We start from the raw sequence: 20,225 nt of genomic DNA on the forward strand, positions 1-20,225 counted from the left end.
CTTCATTGGAGTTGGGGCTGTACAATGTAACTTCTTCTGATCTTCTCTATACTTCCCCATCAGTATTCTCAGAGCAAGCATTGCATCTGTAGTTCTCTTTCTCTGCATGAAACCATCTTACTGCTCACAGATCTTCACCTGTTTTCTAAGCCTAGCTTTTACTACTCTTTCCCATATCTTCATGCTGTGGCTCATCAACTTTATGTCTCTGTAGTTACTGCAGCTCTGCACATCACTCTTGTTCTTAAAAATAGGAACCAGCACACTTCGTCTCCACTCCTCAGGCATCCTCTCAATTTCCAAGATTTTATTAAACAACCTGGTTAGAAACTCCACTGCCATCTTTCCAAGACATTTCCATGCCTTCACTGTAATGCCATTTGGACCAACTGTCTTTCTACTCTTCATCCTCTTCATAGCTGCCCTCATTTCATCCTTACTAATCCCTGGTACTTCCTGATTTACTGTCAACACATCATCCAGCCTTTTCTTGCTCTCATTTTCTTCATTCATCAGCTCCTCAAAATATTTCCTCTACCTTCTCAACATACTCTCCTCACTTGTCAGCACATTGCCATCTCCATCTTTTACAACCCTAACCTTTCTAGCTGTGTCCCTTTGTCTGGTCAATCGGTAGAATTGCTTTTCTCCTTCCTTACTATTTAACTTCTTGTACAGCTCGCTAAATGCCTTTTCCATAGTTTTTGCCAGTTCTCTGTTTGCCTTTCACTTCTCTCCTTGTACTCTTGTCTACTTTCTTCATCTCTCTGACTATCGCAATTCTTTTTTGCCAACGTCTTTCTCCTTATGCTTTCCTGGACATCTTTGTTCCACCACCAAGTCTCTTTGTCTTCCTTCTGCTGTCCAGATGTCACACCCAGTGTCTTCCTAGCTGTCTCCCTCACCACATCTGCAGTAGTTTTTCAGTTGTCCAAAATTGCTTCCCGACCATCCAATGCCTCTCTCACCTGCTTACTGAATTTTGCACATTTTTCCTCCTTCAACTTCCACCATCTGATCCTTTGTTGAGCTCTGACTCCCTTGTTCTTCTTCAGCTCTCAAGTCATCCTACAAACCACCAGCCAACGCTGTCTAGCTATACTGTTGCCTGCTACCACCTTAAAGTTACCAATTTATTTTAGCTTGCATCTCCTACACAGAATGTAGTCCACCTTGGTGCCCCTTCCTCCACTCTTATACACTCAACAAAATATAAACGCAACACTTTTGGTTTTGCTCCCATTTTGTATGCGATGAACTCAAAGATCTAAAACTTTTTCCACATATACAATATCACCATTTCTCTCAAATATTGTTCACAAACCAGTCTAAATCTGTGATAATGAGCACTTCTCCTTTGCTGAGATAATCCATCCCACCTCACAGGTGTGCCATATCAAGATGCTGATTAGACACCATGATTAGTGCACAAGTGTGCCTTAGACTGCCCACAATAAAAGGCCACTCTGAAAGATGCAGCTTTATCACACAGCACAATGCCACAGATGTCGCAAGATTTGAGGGAGCGTGCAATTGGCATGCTGACAGCAGGAATGTCAACCAGAGCTGTTGCTCGTGTATTGAATGTTCATTTCTCTACCATAAGCCGTCTCCAAAGGCGTTTCAGAGAATCTGGCAGTACATCCAACCAGCCTCACAACCGCAGACCACGTATAACCACACCAGCCCAGAACCTCCACATCCAGCATGTTCACCTCCAAGATCGTCTGAGACCAGCCACTCAGACAGCTGCTGAAACAATCGGTTTGCATAACCAAAGAATTTCTGCACAAACTGTCAGAAACCATCTCAGGGAAGCTCATCTGCATGCTCGTCGTCCTCATCGGGGTCTCGACCTGACTCCAGTTCGTCGTCGTAACCGATTTGAGTGGGCAAATGCTCACATTCGCTGCCGTTTGGCACGTTGGAGAGGTGTTCTCTTCACGGATGATGCGAAGGAGATGTGTTGCACTGCATGAGGCAAATGGTGGTCACACCAGATACTGACTAGTATCCCCCCCCCCAAAAAACAAAACTGCACCTTTCAGAGTGGCCTTTTATTGTGGGCAGTCTAAGGCACACCTGTGCACTAATCATGGTGTCTAATCAGCATCTTGATATGGCACACCTGTGAGGTGGGATGGATTATCTCAGCAAAGGAGAAGTGCTCACTATCACAGATTTCGACTGGTTTGTGAACAATATTTGAGGGAAATGGTGATATTGTGTATGTGGAAAAAGTTTTAGATCTTTGAGTTCATCTCATACAAAATGGGAGCAAAACCAAAAGTGTTGCGTTTATATTTTTGTTGAGTATATGTCACCCTGTCTTCATCCCTTTTATGAAAGTAGGTGTTCACCCCAGCCATTTCCATCCTTTTTTGCAAAATCAACTACCAACCATACCTTCCACATTCCTGTCCTTGATACCGTATCTCCCCAATACTTCCTCATCACCTCTGTTCCCTTTGCCAACATGCCCATTAAAGTCCGCTTCCATCACCACTCTTTCATGCTTAGGCACACACCCCACTACCTCATCTGACTCCCTCCAGAAATCTTATTTCTCTTTCATCTTGCAACCTGCCTGTGGGGCATATGCACTGATGATATTCATCATCATCCCTTCAATTTCCAACTTCACACTAATCACCCAAGTACAGCCACAGAGGTCAACAACTGCAACAGATAATTCTGGTTCACAAGAAGATAGCTGTGAGACGAACCTTAAATTTACAATTTTCTTTTATGAATACTCTAAATTATAAAAATAATAATAATAATTTTTGGCACCTTTTGTGATTGGAAAACACCTGAGAAGAGCTTATGAAGTCATGTGGTTTCTGGACAGAGGTGTGTGGTGATGCTGATATCTTCATAGTAGAATGAAAGTCCTGGTGTCCCGTCCTGGTGCTTCCTGTCTTACTATATGGTTGTAAGACTTGGATGCTAACGAGTGACCTAAGTCAAAGACTGGATATCTGTAATACTAGGTCTCTTCTTGGGATCCTTGGGTACCACTGAAATTAATTTGTGTTAAATAAGTGGGTTCTTAGGGAGACTCAAATGAAGAGTATCACTTGCATTGTCTGGGAATGTCAGGTGCAACATTTTATCCATGTGGCACATGTCAACATGCATGATCTAGCATGTACAGTAGGTGCCTCATTGTTGAAGACCCCAGCAGCTTGAGAAGGCCAATGGGACACACATGCTTCACCTGGCTGGGACAGATTGATGGTTCCTTTGAAGAGGTGGGAATGGACCAATTGACTGGTGGTTGACATGCAGGACCCAAAGTGGTTCTGTGTTGTGGTGGAAGCGGCAACACATGGCGGGATAACATGCTCCCTGGCCTAACCTGACCTGACAGAAATAAAATCAGAAACCAGACTGTTTTCCCCCATTCTTGTGACCACCATCACAAACAACAATCAGGTTATTTATTTCTATTTAGTGTTGGTCTGTTTATAGACAGGAGTCATGAAATAAGCCCAATTTCTCAGTTTTCTCATTCTGAGACAGAAATCCAGTTGTCATCATGTACAGCACATGGACCCTGTTTTATTGGAGGTGTTTTGTTCTAGCTGAAAGCTGTGGTGTTCCTGATCAGGGAAAATATCTGCGTGAAAGAACTGATCAGCTGAAATTTTAGATGGCTCTTGCTGACATTTTGAAATGACAAGGATATGTGAAAATATGCAGCACATGTGCATAGATCCTTGTCCATTATCTGTATTTGTGCATCTCCCTTCCACTGTGCCTCACCCATAAACACACATACAGGCGTGCACACAAACCGCACACTGGTTTTGCTACATGCCAGCTATGGATCATAAGTCCTGGTGCTGGTGGGGAGATTTTTCACATTCTCCAGCTCAGCCAACACCTTGTTATCAGGACTGAATTAAGTCCAGCCTTCGTGTATATGGTGCTGGAATGTCTTTTTTTTTTTTTCATTCACTGCTGATGACATCATCTTAAGAGGAAACATTCAGGTCAAGGGTCAAGTGAGTTTCCCAGGCTGTAGTGTTTCTGAGTATGGAGAGAATGTGTGTCGGAGCAGAGGGGAAGTCCAACGCTCAAGGCTCCATTTCTGATGTTAAATCTTGGCAGTAGACTAGTGAAAATAGAAATCACAAACAGACGTACACGCCAAGTTAGAGACACTCATAGAAATCTATGGCAGCAAGCAAAGAAATGTTTTTAAGGTCAATAACCTCACAAGCCGACTGCACAATGTCTGAATTTCATTTACTCAAGCCACATTTCACAGTGCTGTACAGTTTGTCCTACTACATTCTGTGTTCTTTGTGTCCCGTGTAAAGTTTTAATTGCCTTAGGAATTAGTTTTTTTTTTTAACTAGCCTCTAATGTTTTGCCTTTATCAGTGGATCAACAAAAAATATCATTTGAAGTATGTAAAATTAATGGAAGAAACAAAAAACAAAGCATAAAATGTGTTCTTTTGAAGTGTACTGCACAGTCATTGCTTGACAAATCAAAGACAGTCGTCAGTATTATTCCACATATAAACCCCCCTCCCCTTGCCTTTTTGCCAAGATCTTTTAAAATAGACTTTCTGAAGAATGAAATCTTCTCTTTTACAATGAAAATGTGTTTATCTGAAAATAATGTTAATAAAAGCACATTTTTACACACGATTTCTTTTTGCAACCGCATACTGACATTCTCGCTTGTCAATCTCAATTGAAGTTCTGCTTGTAGGACTATGATAAGCTTTTCTGACTAATAGGATTATTAAGATGAGAGTTTTTGCTATCACTGTATTTTAACAATACATTCTATCACACCATTATTTTATGGCTGCTTAAGAGTTGTTTTATGATTCTATGCCATGAGCTTAAATTTTGCACCATAACTTGCCCTCATTTATGCATGGGCCATGTTTAGCTTTTTTCTGGCAGAAAAGTACTGTCGTGGCACTGTAGCGCACTTTATCCCAGCCTTACAATGTATAAGGTGATTTAAAAAAAAAAAATTAGACTCCATTCTTCTATTCAGTTCTGTAGGTATTTGATACTACGTACTGTTGTGGATCTATTGGCAAGTAAGTCTATACTCTGAATATAAGATGGCCCTATTTATTTTCAGATTGAATAATAACACAGAATTACAACAATACACTACTATTTAAAATGCAGTTATTAAATACAACCACATTTTTTTAGAAATTGCAGTACATCATCTAAAAATAATTTTTAAGGTGAAAAGTGAGCACTTAAATTACTAATTTATTATTTATTTATTTATTTATTCTTTATAGCAGAAGAGATTAAGAAAATAAACAGAGTGCTTGAAGATGCAGTGTAGGTGATGAAAACTTTAACAAAGGCTCAGGAAAAGGCATTTAACAAGCTATACATGAAGATGAACAGAATGGAAGGAGAAATGGACTTGTACCAATTGGCCACACTGGTGGACAAAGCTGGAAAAGATGTGCAGCAAGTTTGGGTGATAAAAGAATGCAGATGCTAATGTATTGTCAATCAGCGAGAGTGTGTTGAAGTGGAGGGAGTGTTTTGAGAAGCTGATGAATGAATAAAGTGAGAGGGAGAGAATGCTGGATGATGTGGACAGAGTGAATCAGAAAGTGCAACACATTAGAGAGGATGAAGTGGGTATAGCTGTGAAGAGGACAAAGTACAAAATGGCAACTCATCCAGAGGACATACCAGTGGAGGCAGGAAGATACTTAGGAGAGATGACAGTGGAGATTTTAACCAGATTGTAATAAAAAATTTTGTCAAGTGAAAGGATGCCTGAGGAGTGGAGAAGTGTGTGTTTTCAAGATTTGTAAAGAATTTTGGCACATTAAATCTGCTTAAAGGTTTTGCACCGTACTGTACCCCACACTTCCAAAGATATGAATGTGTTTGTTTGTCTATACGTATGTGGCCCTGTGATAGACTGGCATCCTGTCCAGGGTGTACCCTGCCTCTTGCCTATGACCGCTGGGATAGGCTCCAGCACCCTGTGACCCTTAATTGGAGTAAGCGGTTGAAGATGAGTGAGTGAGTGAGTGAGTGAGTGAGGTATTGAAAATTACTGAATGAATGTACCTCACACGGTACTCAATAAATGTTAATTACTGCCTCTGTTTTTCATCATTTTTATTAAAAATTGTCAAATTGCTGTAAAGTAACTCACATTTTATAAGAGGATCTTCATTGTTTCCAAAAATATTGGGTAAAATTCATGCTTCTCAGTTTTAAATTGGTTTTACAAATTACATGAAGACAATATGAACCTTCATTTCAGCTGGGGGGAGAGTTAAATCACACGGTCTTGTCCTTAGTTATGGATCACATTGAACCCTTGGTCCTCTTATCTGCTGCTCCAAGTGCAACGTGATGTGGACGTCCCCTTCCAGATCAACCACAAGGCCAAACACGTCATCTCTCACCCAATCCCATCTCATGGTCCCTCAGCCATTTGAGGAATGCTTCTCACTGCAGTGATACCAGTTTTGTTTAATGACCTTATTCCAGGTCAAGTAGACTTGAGTGTATATGTATCACATGTGCACACTCTGTTTCCAGATCACTGCCAACGTGCTGATCTTCATGTGCACGAACATGATTGGGATCTGTACCCACTACCCTGCTGAGGTCTCCCAGAGACAAGCCTTCCAGGAGACGAGAGGCTACATCCAAGCCAGACTGCACCTGCAGAGGGAAAACCAGCAGCAGGTACACACACGCATTCACATATAAACAAATAAGCAAGGGAGCCAGCCGTGCCAGCATCCTGCTGGACAAATATCCACATAAACAAATGCAAAAGAGCAACAAATGGGTGTCTCAGTTTTCTACTCTAATTTGTTTGTCTCAGTTTCCCAGGTCAGCAATATGTTCTGGAGTGTAACGCGTATCTCCACTGGTCTCTGTTTGACTAACACGTTCCCACGCAGATGCCAGCGAGGCAGGCTGACTCACTGAGCATTGTACTGGTGGCAGTCATGAAAACAAATGGACTGAACTGTCGTCCTCTTCTGTCTTTCTCTCTCTCTGGCTGTCCCTCTGTCATTTTGTCTCTCAGGAGCGCCTACTGCTGTCAGTGCTGCCAAGGCACGTTGCCATGGAGATGAAGGCTGATATCAATGCCAAGAAAGAAGATATGATGTTTCACAAGATCTACATTCAAAAACATGACAATGTTAGGTAAAGACAAATAAAGACTCCATACATACAGCCATGAAGCAACAAAGCAACCGGAGGGTCATTGGATTTGACCCCATTTCCATAACTGTCAGTCCAGCAATTTTTTTGCCGTAAAGCATGTATTCTGCATGTTGCTGTTTGTCGACATTTTAGTACCAGACAGTTATGACATTGATTTAAAAGCACTGCCATGCTTTCTGTAGTACATCACAGGATTCAAACATTAGGTTTACTGTCCGCTTTCAGTCCTCCTAGCTGAGAACAACTCAGTACTAGCAGGTAATGCAAACTCTGTATCCAATAGTGTCCTGTTGAGTAAAGTACAGTTTATTCATATCATGGTAAATGAAGACATCCTCTGCATGTTCTGACCCTCAATATAAATGCAGGAAAGGCATTCATTAGTAGAACAATATGTTTCCATATCCCTCTTACATCAAGGTGTAAAGGTACAAGAACTTGTATCCAGGTAGAACATAATTCCTAGTTTCCACATTGCGGATGGTCTGTTTCTGTAATATAAGAGATACAGTATTTAGTGTTCAAAGCAAAAAAACAAAAACAAAAAAAAAACATCCTTTCATTAATGAGACCACAACAGCCATGAGAGGATGTTTTTTCATCATCCAGTTGTGTGGAATGGATTACTAGATAGACAAAAACAAGAGGCAACAAATTCTCCTGTTGGTACAAAAAAAATTATACTCAACAAAAATATAAACGCAACACTTTTGGTTTTGCTCCCATTTTCATGATCTGAACTCAAAGATCTGAAACATTTTCTATATACACAAAAGACCTGTTCTCTCAAATACTGTTCATGAATCTATCTAAATCTGTGTTAGTGAGCACTTTCTCCTTTGCCGAGATAATCCATCCCACCTCACAGGCGTGGCCTATCAAGATGCTAATTAGACAGCACGATTATTCCACAGGTGTGCCTTAGGCTGGCCACAATAAAAGGCCACTCTTAGGCCACTTTTTCAAAGTAATAGAATGTGGTTAATATTATACAAATAATGAATGTTTGAGTGCAATGGTACGAATATTTCATGAGGTGAAAGATGGAATGTTTTGGAACATTCCATCTTTCACCTCATAAAATATTCTTTCCATTCAGTGAATGAAAAAAACATTCATTATTTGTTTTATATAATGCCTAAAATAGATCCTTGTCATTTGATATTTTATTAATTTATTAAAACAAGAGAAAAGGGACTTACATTTTGGTGTACATCACTGGTCCTTTGACGTCAAGAGGATCCAAACAGTCCAACACGGATTTTAAATAGCAGTCTAATCCAATCCAAAATTGTTCTAGGTCAACTTGCAAAAACAGTCATATAGTTCAAAAACAATCCTGATGATGTAGTCCATAGCTGATGCCGTGTACTACCTGATTATTACTGTACAGACTGCTGTCTGCTTCTCTCAGTCCAGCGACAATTCGTGACAGAAATTTTTTGAGCTCTTCATCTGACAGCAGTTCTACTTTACACCCCATTTACACGCAGACCACGACCAAACTGCAATCAAAAAATGGCCTCTGCTCGTCCTCACTCCCATTGACTCCCACTGGGTTGCAGGCTGGTCTCAATGAGGTCTCCATGGTCGGAAAAACGACCCTCTCAGTCACCATCACTCTCCATCGGTCTCCAACAGGTGTGCAAGTGTATTGAACTGTTTAAAACACTTGCACAAGTTGTGCGACCAGTTAACAGATACATGGGTCTCATAATTGGTCTTGATAAACTCTCACAGGTCTCAACTCACTCTCAACTTGATCCTATGGGTGGTAATAGACTCTCAGTTGACTCTGCATGAGGTTGCATCAATGATCGCAAATATTAAAATTTTTTTCACTCGCACAGTTCAGTCACAGTGCACGCTTGGTGTAAATGCAAACAGTAGATTGAAATGGAAACCAGCCAAGACTTGTGTGTGTGTTGTGTGTGTGTGTGTGTGTGTGTGTGTGTGTGTGTGTGTGTGTGTGTGTGTGTGTGTGTGTGTGTGTGTGTGTGTGTGTGTGTGTGTGTGTGTGTGTGTGTGTGTGTTACAAGAATGAGCAGGGTCAATCAGGGTCACCATCACCACTAGTGTGTGAGTGGCAGTCACAGCATCCAATGGTACAAATCCACAGCATCCAATGGTACAAAACATATGGAACCAACTTTGCACGCTAAATGGAACCAAAATTGCACAGTAAATGGAGCACAGTGGCAAATGGGATGAATGAGTGATATCACATGACATACAATCCACTATTCAAATAACAAGGATCTATTCAGACATTATATAATATTGTGCACAGAAATGTTTGAAATATCTTCAAAAGTGGACCATTAAGGGGTTGGGGGAGGCTATCTCAGTCCTCGCCCCTGTGGCTCCACCCATGCAACCCAGGCCTGCACAGTCTGTGTGCAAGCTGCAAAAGAGACAAGAAGAGAAAGTGGGTTCACTGGAATTTTTTAATTGCTCTATCGGCTCCACATGTCCATAATATTAAACAGCGAGACAGATGCACAGTCTGGATAACCAAAAGTGACATTGCATATATAAAGCACCACATTTTGTGGTGACCCCTGCAGCAAACACTGGCTGCTTGCTCCAACTCGCAGATGAAGTGAGAGGACATTCACACTGTTTTAGTGAATCAAGTTTAACTGGCTAATTACAAAACGTCTTTATCGGGCTGATTCTTATTGAATTCAATCAGTGTTTTGATCTGTTCATCAAAAGGGTACACAGCTTATTTATCAGTGCGGCTTTTGGAAAAAAATCAATGCACAAAAGCCACACATGCAACCGGGTTGGTCAAATGTGTACATCCTCAGTGCAGCAAAAAAAAAACAAAACAAAATCACAGCAGAAATGAGTCCAGCTTTTCAGTTTTTCTCCTGCTAGCACGCCTCGGACAACACAGGATTTGATTTGTGTGTGTGTGTGTGTGTGTGTGTGTGTGTGTGTGTGTGTGTGTGTGTGTGTGTGTGTGTGTGTGTGTGTGTGTGTGTGTGTGTGTTACAAGAATTAGCAGCATCAGTTTGCTCAGTCAAATTATGTCTCGGGAGAGTTGTTGTCCCGCGCACACGGGCGCACACACGCACCTTGGTCAGCGCTTGTGCGCACATGTACTACCAAAAAGAGACTGTGTACATCCTCAGTGCAGCGAAAAAAAAATCACATCAGAAATGAGTCCAGCTTTTCATTCCAACTTCCTGCCAACAGCCTCCAGACAGCACAGTGAATTTGTTTTGTGTGAGCATGTGCGCGCGCGTGTGTTGTGTGGGCACGCGTATATGCGCATGCACGTGTGCTGCGCGCGTGCACGAGGACATGCACGTACGCGATCACGTGTGCGTGTACATGTGCGTGCACGAGCACGTGTGTGCGTGCACGAGGACGTGTGTGCAGAGTGTAATGGTACCAAACATACGGAACCAAATTTGCACTCTAAATGGAACCAAGCTGCACTCTAAATGCAATCCAACACAAATGGGTTGAATTAATCCATGTCATGTGACATGCAAAGCACCAATCAAATGACAAGGATCCACTCAGCTGTTATATAAAATCAGTTAGTCCAGACGACCATCTCTCCAGCCACTTCCTTCAGCTCCAACTGAGACATTCCAAAATGCTTTAAGGCCAGATGAAATATATAATCCACCAGTGTGGTGTGCATCTGCCGAGGGGCCTCCTCCCAGATGGACATGCCTGGAAAAACTTCAAAGACAGGATCCTAATCTGACACTAAAATCACTTCAGCTGGCTTGTTTTCATGCAACAAATGCTCTCTTATGCTGCATTCACATGTCAGCAGGAGAAAACCAGCCCACTCAATCATACATCACAGGGACAGTGGACTCATCTCTGTGCTTGTTCTGTTAGACCTCAGTGCTGCTTTTGATACTGTTGACCATAAAATTTTATTACAGAGATTAGAGCATGCCATAGGTATTAAAGGCACTGCGCTGCGGTGGTTTGAATCATATTTGTCTAATAGATTACAATTTGTTCATGTAAATGGGGAATCTTCTTCACAGACTAAAGTTAATTATGGAGTTCCACAAGGTTCTGTGCTAGGACCAATTTTATTCACTTTATACATGCTTCCCTTAGGCAGTATTATTAGACGGTATTGCTTAAATTTTCATTGTTACGCAGATGATACCCAGCTTTATCTATCCATGAAGCCAGAGGACACACACCAATTAGCTAAACTGCAGGATTGTCTTACAGACATAAAGACATGGATGACCTCTAATTTCCTGCTTTTAAACTCAGATAAAACTGAAGTTATTGTACTTGGCCCCACAAATCTTAGAAACATGGTGTCTAACCAGATCCTTACTCTGGATGGCATTACCCTGACCTCTAGTAATACTGTGAGAAATCTTGGAGTCATTTTGATCAGGATATGTCATTCAAGCGCATATTAAACAAATATGTAGGACTGCTTTTTTGCATTAACGCAATATCTCTAAAATCAGAAAGGTCTTGTCTCAGAGTGATGCTGAAAAACTAATTCATGCATTTATTTCCTCTAGGCTGGACTATTGTAATTCATTATTATCAGGTTGTCCTAAAAGTTCCCTAAAAGCCTTCAGTTAATTCAAATGCTGCAGCTAGAGTACTGACGGGGACTAGAAGGAGAGAGCATATCTCACCCATATTGGCCTCTCTTCATTGGCTTCCTGTTAATTCTAGAATAGAATTTAAAAATTCTTCTTCTTACTTATAAGGTTTTGAATAATCAGGTCCCATCTTATCTTAGGGACCTCGTAGTACCATATCACCCCAATAGAGCGCTTCGCTCTCAGACTGCAGGCTTACTTGTAGTTCCTAGGGTTTGTAAGAGTAGAATGGGAGGCAGAGCCTTCAGCTTTCAGGCTCCTCTCCTGTGCAACCAGCTCCCAATTCAGATCAGGGAGACAGACACCCTCTCTACTTTTAAGATTAGGCTTAAAACTTTCCTTTTTGCTAAAGCTTATAGTTAGGGCTGGATCAGGTGACCCTGAACCATCCCTTAGTTATGCTGCTATAGACGTAGACTGCTGGGGGGTTCCCATGATGCACTGTTTCTTTCTCTTTTGCTCTGTATGCACCACTCTGCATTTAATCATTAGTGATCGATCTCTGCTCCCCTCCACAGCATGTCTTTTTCCTGGTTCTCTCCCTCAGCCCCAACCAGTCCCAGCAGAAGACTGCCCCTCCCTGAGCCTGGTTCTGCTGGAGGTTTCTTCCTGTTAAAAGGGAGTTTTTCCTTCCCACTGTAGCCAAGTGCTTGCTCACAGGGGGTCGTTTTGACCGTTGGGGTTTACATAATTATTGTATGGCCTTGCCTTACAATATAAAGCGCCTTGGGGCAACTGTTTGTTGTGATTTGGCGCTATATAAAAAAAATTGATTGATTGATTGAAATTGATTGATACACTGCTGTGCTGAAGTTTGTGCCCTCTTGAGAGTTTACACTTTTAAAAATGTTTTACATCAAATTTCAAAACAAGCAAAGAGGTACGCCTCACCTCAGCATCATCACCTAACATTATGTTTGACACAAAGTCATTCTAGTGGTGCCCAAGGATCTTCTGAAGAAATGTGGTTCTATAGACAACTGGTTAGCATCTGTGTCTCACAGCCATACAGTAAGAGAGGAAGCAGCAGGACCCTAAAGACCTGGACCTGCATTTTCCTGCAAAAATATCAGCATCATAGAACACCTCTGTCCAGGCATAATTCTGTCTCAAAGGCTGAGGACCCTGAGAGAAGAGTGTCACTGTCGACATGAGTAAATGTCTCTAAAGTTCAACACATTGACGCATGCAGATACACTTCTAATGGCTGAGGCTAGAAAGTCATTGAAAATCTGGATATTAGGGTGCATCTGAATTCAGAGGATGCATCCTTTGAAGGTTGTGCTCTACAAAGATCTGGCCTTCTAAGACTGTGGAGCCCAAACCAACCATTCTTAAATGAGATGGTCTAGCTCCATTTAGCAATTGCATCATATGCTTATCGTGCAGCAGTCATAAGGCATGAGGCAGGGACAGGACAGGACGCCAGTCTATTGCAGGGCTATATCTAAACAGACAAACCCATTCACACCTCCATGCACACCTACAGTCAATTTTATTTTAAAGTTTCCAATTCACGTAACACGCATGTCTTTGTATGTGGGAGGGAGCCAATAAGCATGACTTGTGTCTATAATTCTTCATATGGAGTCCAAAATTATTCTAATGTTGTTGTTGCTTTTTTTGTTGTTTTACATTTAGCAAACGTTTTGTCATTAAAAAATACACACACAATGACAATTGAAGGCTGGATTCATCAGCCACATTCCACAGAGCCTTCAAAATGAGACAGCCTCGTTGTTACTAGAGTTGGGTATCGATTCAAATTTCAAGAATCGATTCGATTTCAATTCTTAAGATTAAGAATAGATTATTTTGATTTGATCCAATTCGATCCGATATCGATTTGGTTAAAATCATTTTTGAGCGGTTACATGATTCTCTAGTTATGCAACATATTAATGCTACTTCACAAAATTTGTCCATCAAAATGCAGGCAATAGTGTTTCAGAGAGATGTAAATTTAAAAATTCTCTGGGAGGTAACGGCCCAGTCTCCCCTACAAAACTTGCACCTGTACCATTCGCTGCACGGCACACGGCACGCTGCAGTAGGAGAACGTAGCTATTAGAAAAGTTATCCTGCAGTGAGGGGAAGTTCTCCTAAGTTCTCCTGCAGCAGGAGAACGCGGCTTCCACAGTCCACACAAGAGAATCCTTGTGCACTGTTCCACAGAAATGGCACGCTATGAGGAACGGGAAAAAAATGACTGTGAATTAAACAGCGGCAGATTTTCTTTTCTTTCCCGCAACAACAGTCCCGGTAGTCATGATTAACATCTTTAAATGGCTAATATGCACTCTCTGAAACAGCGCAACGGCCCAAATGCAGCGCAGTTTTTTAGTCATGCTGTTATAACGCTGGCGAAAAGTGCATACAGTGGTGGGCACAGTTCAGCTAATCCAATAACAGATCATTATCGAAGCTAATGTTTTTGCTAGCAGATTATCTTTTCAGATAAGTTTTAAAACCATCATCGGACCAATCATTATCTCCCGATAAATTTAGTTCCAATAACTTTCAGTCTGATAACATTTTTTTTGTGCTGGTAAAGTGAGCAAAGTTTAACAGTCAAAAACATTTGTAAACCCTAAAATCAAATATTTTAGTCCATCTGTTGTGGCTAGCTGCCTGTCGCTTGCTGATGAAGTCATCATTGAGCACAAAATGTGATTGGCCGGTCAACGCAGGGAGCATTGTGGGTAGTGCGGTTTAGTTTCACTTTGGACGTTACAGTGAGTGTTATCATCCGCTCGACACAAAAACAAAACACACTAATTTGAACATTATTTTATTTTATTTTATTTCTTTGTGGCTGGTGGTATATTTTAATCGCCAAGAAGGGGGAGAGGAGCTCTCACGGTGCAGCTGTGTACAGAGGGACTTTTCTTCACATTTAGACACTGTTTTGGATAAATTAAAAAAGGACGCTTTATGTGGATTATGTTTTCAGATGAATCCCACTGAAACTAACAGGTAAGAATTTATATTTTCTACGTGTATTTTATTCTGCCAATCAGTGCATTAATGGATGTATTTCGGTTGTTTAACCCGTAGGATTCAAAGCATGTGAAAAAAGCCGCAGCCTTTTAGTTTGTACGTCTAACACTATTTTACTGCTTTTGAAAGATGATGACAGTGTTTGTGGTTTTATTTTTTATTAATTCATTTTTTGTGCATTCATATGTGATTGTGATCCTTGGATTTACCCAGCAGCGAACAGTGAAAGTGAAACTGGTTTATCAGAAGACGACAGTGTAAACTGATGTGGGTGCATCAATACTAAACGTTAACGGTTTTCGGTTATAAAAGATAACTTTTTAGTTATCAGATTAATGGTTATTGAAGCTAACTTTTTGTTTAGCTGTGCTAGCCGCTGAGTGCATATATATATACTCAACAAAAAATATAAACGCAACACTTTTGGTTTTACTCCCATTTTGTATGAGATGAACTCAAAGGTCTAAAACTTTTTCCACATACACAATATCACCATTTCCCTCAAATATTGTTCACAAACCAGTCTAAATCTGTGATAGTGAGCACTTCTCCTTTGCTGAGATAATCCATCCCACCTCACAGGTGTGCCATACCAAGATGCTGATTAGACACCATGATTAGTGCACAGGTGTACCTTAGACTGCCCACAATAAAAGGCCACTCTGAAAGGTGCAGTTTTATCACACAGCACAATGCCACAGATGTCGCAAGATTTGAGGGAGCGTGCGATTGGCATGCTGACAGCAGGAATGTCAACCAGAGCTGTTGCTCGTGTATTGAATGTTCATTTCTCTACCATAAGCCGTCTCCAAAGGCGTTTCAGAGAATTTGGCAGTACATCCAACCAGCCTCACAACCACAGACCACGTGTAACCACACCAGCCCAGGACCTCCACATCCAGCATGTTCACCTCCAAGATCATCTGAGACCAGCCACTCGGACAGCTGCTGAAACAATCGGTTTGCATAACCAAAGAATTTCTGCACAAACTGTCAGAAACCATCTCAGGGAAGCTCATCTGCATGCTCGTCGTCCTCATCGGGGTCTCGACCTGACTCCAGTTCGTCGTCGTAACCGACTTGAGTGGGCAAATGCTCACATTCGCTGGCGTTTGGCACGTTGGAGAGGTTCTCTTCACGGATGAATCCCAGTTCACACTGTCCAGGGCAGATGGCAGACAGCGTGTGTGGCGTCGTGTGGGTGAGTGGTTTTCTGATGTCAATGTTGTGGATCGAGTGGCCCATGGTGGAGGTGGGGTTATGGTATGGGCAGGCGTCTGTTATGGACGAAGAACACAGGTGCATTTTATTGATGGCATTTTGAATGCACAGAAATACCGTGACGAGATCCTGAGGCCCATTGTTGTGCCATACATCCAAGAACATCACCTCATGTTGCAGCAGGATAATGCACGGCCCCATGTTGCAAGGATCTGTACACAATTCTTGGAAGCTGAAAATGTCCCAGTTCTTGCATGGCCGGCATACTCACCGGACATGTCACCCATTGAGCATGTTTGGGATGCTCTGGACCGGCGTATACGACAGCGTGTACCAGTTCCTGCCAATATCCAGCAACTTCGCACAGCCATTGAAGAGGAGTGGACCAACATTCCACAGGCCACAACTGACAACCTGATCAACTCTATGCGAAGGAGATGTGTTGCACTGCATGAGGCAAATGGTGGTCACACCAGATACTGACTGGTATCCCCCCCCCCCCCAATAAAACAAAACTGCACCTTTCAGAGTGGCCTTTTATTGTGGGCAGTCTAAGGCACACCTGTGCACTAATCATGGTGTCTAATCAGCATCTTGATATGGCACACCTGTGAGGTGGGATGGATTATCTCAGCAAAGGAGAAGTGCTCACTATCACAGATTTAGACTGGTTTGTGAACGATATTTGAGGGAAATGGTGATATTGTGTATGTGGAAAAAGTTTTAGATCTTTGAGTTCATCTCATACACAATGGGAGCAAAACCAAAAGTGTTGCATTTATATTTTTGTTGAGTGTATATATTATATATATATATATATATATATATATATATATATATATATATATATATATATATATATAGTATTATTTTTGAAAGAAATCGATCTTTGGATGTATGGATTGATCTGTAGGAATTAAAATGAGAATCAATTTAAAATCGGTGAATCAATCTTTTCGACCTAGCACTAGTTGTAACGCTTATGACATACAGTAGTGTTCAGAATAATAGTAGTGCTATGTGACTAAAAAGATTAATCCAGGTTTTCAGTATATTTCTTATTGTTACATGGGAAACAAGGTACCAGTAGATTCAGTAGATTCTCACAAATCCAACAAGACCAAGCATTCATGATATGCACACTCTTAAGGCTATGAAATTGGGCTATTAGTAAAAAAAAGTAGAAAAGGGGGTGTTCACAATAATAGTAGCATCTGCTGTTGATGCTACAAACTCAAAACTATTATGTTCAAACTGCTTTTTTAGCAATCCTGTGAATCACTAAACTAGTATTTAGTTGTATAACCACAGTTTCTCATGATTTCTTCACATCTGCGAGGCATTAATTTTGTTGGTTTGGATCCAAGATTTTGCTTGTTTACTAGTGTGCTTGGGGTCATTGTCTTGTTGAAACACCCATTTCACGGGCATGTCCTCTTCAGCATAAGGCAACATGACCTCTTCAAGTATTTTGACATATCGAAACTGATCCATGACACCTGGTATGCGATATATACGCCCAACACCATAGTAGGAGAAACATGCCCATATCATGATGCTTGCACCACCATGCTTCACTGTCTTCACTGTGAACTGTGGCTTGAATTCAAGAGTTTGGGGGTCGTCTCAGAAACTGTTTGCGGCCCTTGGACCCAAAAAGAACAATTTTACTCTCATCGGTCCACAAAATATTCCTCCATTTCTCTTTAGGCCAGTTGATGTGTTCTTTGGTAAATTGTAACCTCTTCTGCACGTCTTTCATTTAACAGAGGGACTTTGCGGGGGATTCTTGCAAATAAATTAGCTTCACACAGGCGTCTTCTAACTGTCACAGCACTTACAGGTAACTCCAGACTGTCTTTGATCATCCTGGAGCTGATCAGTGGGTGAGCCTTTGCCATTCTGGTTATTCTTCTATCCATTTTGATGGTTGTTTTCCATTTTCTTCCATGCGTCTCTGTTTTTTTTGTCCATTTTAAAGCATTGGAGATCATTGTAGATGAACAACCTATAATTTTTTGCACCTGCGTATAAGTTTTCCCCTCTCCACTCACCTTTTTAATCAAACTACGCTGTTTTTCTGAACAATGTCTTGAACGTCCCATTTTCCTCAGACTTTCAAAGAGAAAAGCATGTTCAACAGGTGCTGGCTTCATCCTTAAATAGGGGACACCTGATTCACACCTGTTTGTTCCACAAAATTGACGAACTCACTGACTGAATGCCACACTACTATTATTGTGAACACCCCCTTTTCTACTTTTTTCACTAATAGCCCAATTTCATAGCCTTAAGAGTGTGCATATCATGAATGCTTGGTCTTGTTGGATTTGTGAGAATCTACTGAATCTACTGGTACCTTGTTTCCCATGTAACAATAAGAAATATACTGAAAACCTGGATTAATCTTTTTAGTCACATAGCACTACTATTATTCTGAACACTACTGTATAAGTGGTGCAACTTGGGGAGAGATGATGGTCAAGGGGTTAAAGAGATGGGGTTGTGACCAGCGGATCCTCAGTTCAAATCACTGTTAGACTGGAAAATCACTCAGGACGGGATCACCTTGCATAGCAGCATCTTGATGTCGGTGTGTGTGTGTGTTCATGCGTGTGTGTGAGGCATCACTGTAAAGTGCTTTGACCATAAAAGCTTTATATAAATGCAAACCCTGAGTTACAAGTCCTTACGATGCTTGAACCCTTTATGTGAGTTGGTCATTCCAAGTCAGAGGACTAAGTGGAGCAGATTACCCTGGAGGTGCTGATCCTCCTCCTGACTGTTTCACGCTCAGCAGCAAAACCTCTTGATAGTGATGATGATGATATTCTGACAAAGTTGTTGGAACATTGTGTACAAACACCAGAGCAGGAGTAAAGATTTTTTTGTAAAGCTGGAATCACAACTAAGATTTTTCACTGAAATTGCATAAATGATTCATCAATTATCAAACTAGTTACTGAGAACGTCCCCTTAATTGATTGAAATGAGTGAATCTGCTATGTTCTGGGTGTGAGACGTAGACAGACTGTGAACTGCTGCAATTAAATGCCACTTCTCCCTGAAGATGCTCTTTTCAAGCCAGCTCTTGACCTCGCAGGACCTGCAGCGCCATCTGTTGCTTTTACTTAGAAGGCTGAGTCTGCGCTGTTGTTTATTGCTGTCAAAAGTTAGCCATGAGTGGCATGCAGACAGGAGCGGGGGAGGGATTCTCTGAGGGTAGGACTGGGGGAGGTGACCTACATTGGCCTAGATGATGAGTGCCAGCACTGAACAAACATCTGCGCCTCGCCCATCTTTGCTCACATGGCAGCAAGACGCTGAGGCGGGAGGGAGGCGCTAGACCGTGTTAACTAACTCTACACTGTATTGAGCAATCTAATTCTCTGTATGATCAATCTATTTTCTCTGTCTCTTGTGTCTTTCTTGCCCCTCACCTCCACAGCACCACCACCATGCACAGCATTCTGTTTGCTGACATCGAGGGCTTCACCAGCCTGGCATCTCAGTGCACGGCTCAGGAGCTGGTCATGACACTCAACGAGCTGTTTGCCCGCTTTGACAAGTTGGCCTCGGTGAGCACTGGCCAAATGTTCACAGCATAATTTTGAGCCGCTTTATATAAGCGTACAGTGTGTAGCTTATGACAACACTAATACTTGAGGGGGTTGCGTTATGTTAAGCACCGTGTAACGCATCATGCAGCAAGAGATGAGTCATCAGTATAACATAGAACAGAAATAAAAGGTGATGAGCATTTGGGGGTGTAATAATTTATGCATGCATGTCGTTGCTGTACAGGAGAACCACTGCCTGCGTATTAAAATCCTCGGGGACTGTTACTACTGTGTGTCAGGGCTGCCTGAGCCACGGGCTGACCACGCCCACTGCTGTGTGGAGATGGGAGTGGACATGATTGAGGCCATCTCGTGAGTTCCTACGCTCACACATGCACACACTCAAAAGCCACCACACACTTGTGTAATATTTCTCTCGTGAAGGATGCACTTTGTTTATGGTCCAGAAGGTTGGCTAAAGGTCACACTAGCTCTCTGATGGCCGGTGTTCAAGAGTCAAAAAGAATTATTTGTCAGCAAGGTTTGACTCGTAGGTTGAGAGAGCTCTTAATTAAGTAGATGGGTATGCTGGATGACAAATTCATCTCCTAAAGCTACCTTGACAC

General features: G+C 41.7%; 1 protein-coding gene and 1 long non-coding RNA gene across 5 annotated transcripts in view; one reads left to right on the plus strand and one right to left on the minus strand.

Annotated features, from left to right (window-relative positions):
- LOC117512327 (adenylate cyclase type 6-like) overlaps positions 1-20,225 on the plus strand; it is a 167,421-nt gene that overhangs the window by 88,069 nt on the left and 59,127 nt on the right. For all 4 annotated transcript variants that reach the window (XM_034172344.1, XM_034172345.1, XM_034172347.1 and 1 more), the window contains 4 exons: positions 6,564-6,713; positions 7,063-7,184; positions 19,506-19,617; positions 19,844-19,971. In XM_034172344.1, coding sequence (XP_034028235.1) covers positions 6,564-6,713; positions 7,063-7,184; positions 19,506-19,617; positions 19,844-19,971 — 512 coding nt within the window. The remainder of the gene's footprint in view (positions 1-6,563; positions 6,714-7,062; positions 7,185-19,505; positions 19,618-19,843; positions 19,972-20,225) is intronic.
- Positions 8,745-16,447, minus strand: LOC117512329. Its single transcript, XR_004561279.1, has 3 exons — positions 16,437-16,447; positions 15,365-15,369; positions 8,745-8,936 (listed from the first exon to the last, which is right to left on the minus strand). It is a non-coding gene; the product is annotated as an uncharacterized LOC117512329 (long non-coding RNA).

This window comes from Thalassophryne amazonica, chromosome 6, assembly GCF_902500255.1.
Source record: "Thalassophryne amazonica chromosome 6, fThaAma1.1, whole genome shotgun sequence".
Classification (NCBI taxonomy): Eukaryota; Metazoa; Chordata; class Actinopteri; order Batrachoidiformes; family Batrachoididae; genus Thalassophryne; species Thalassophryne amazonica.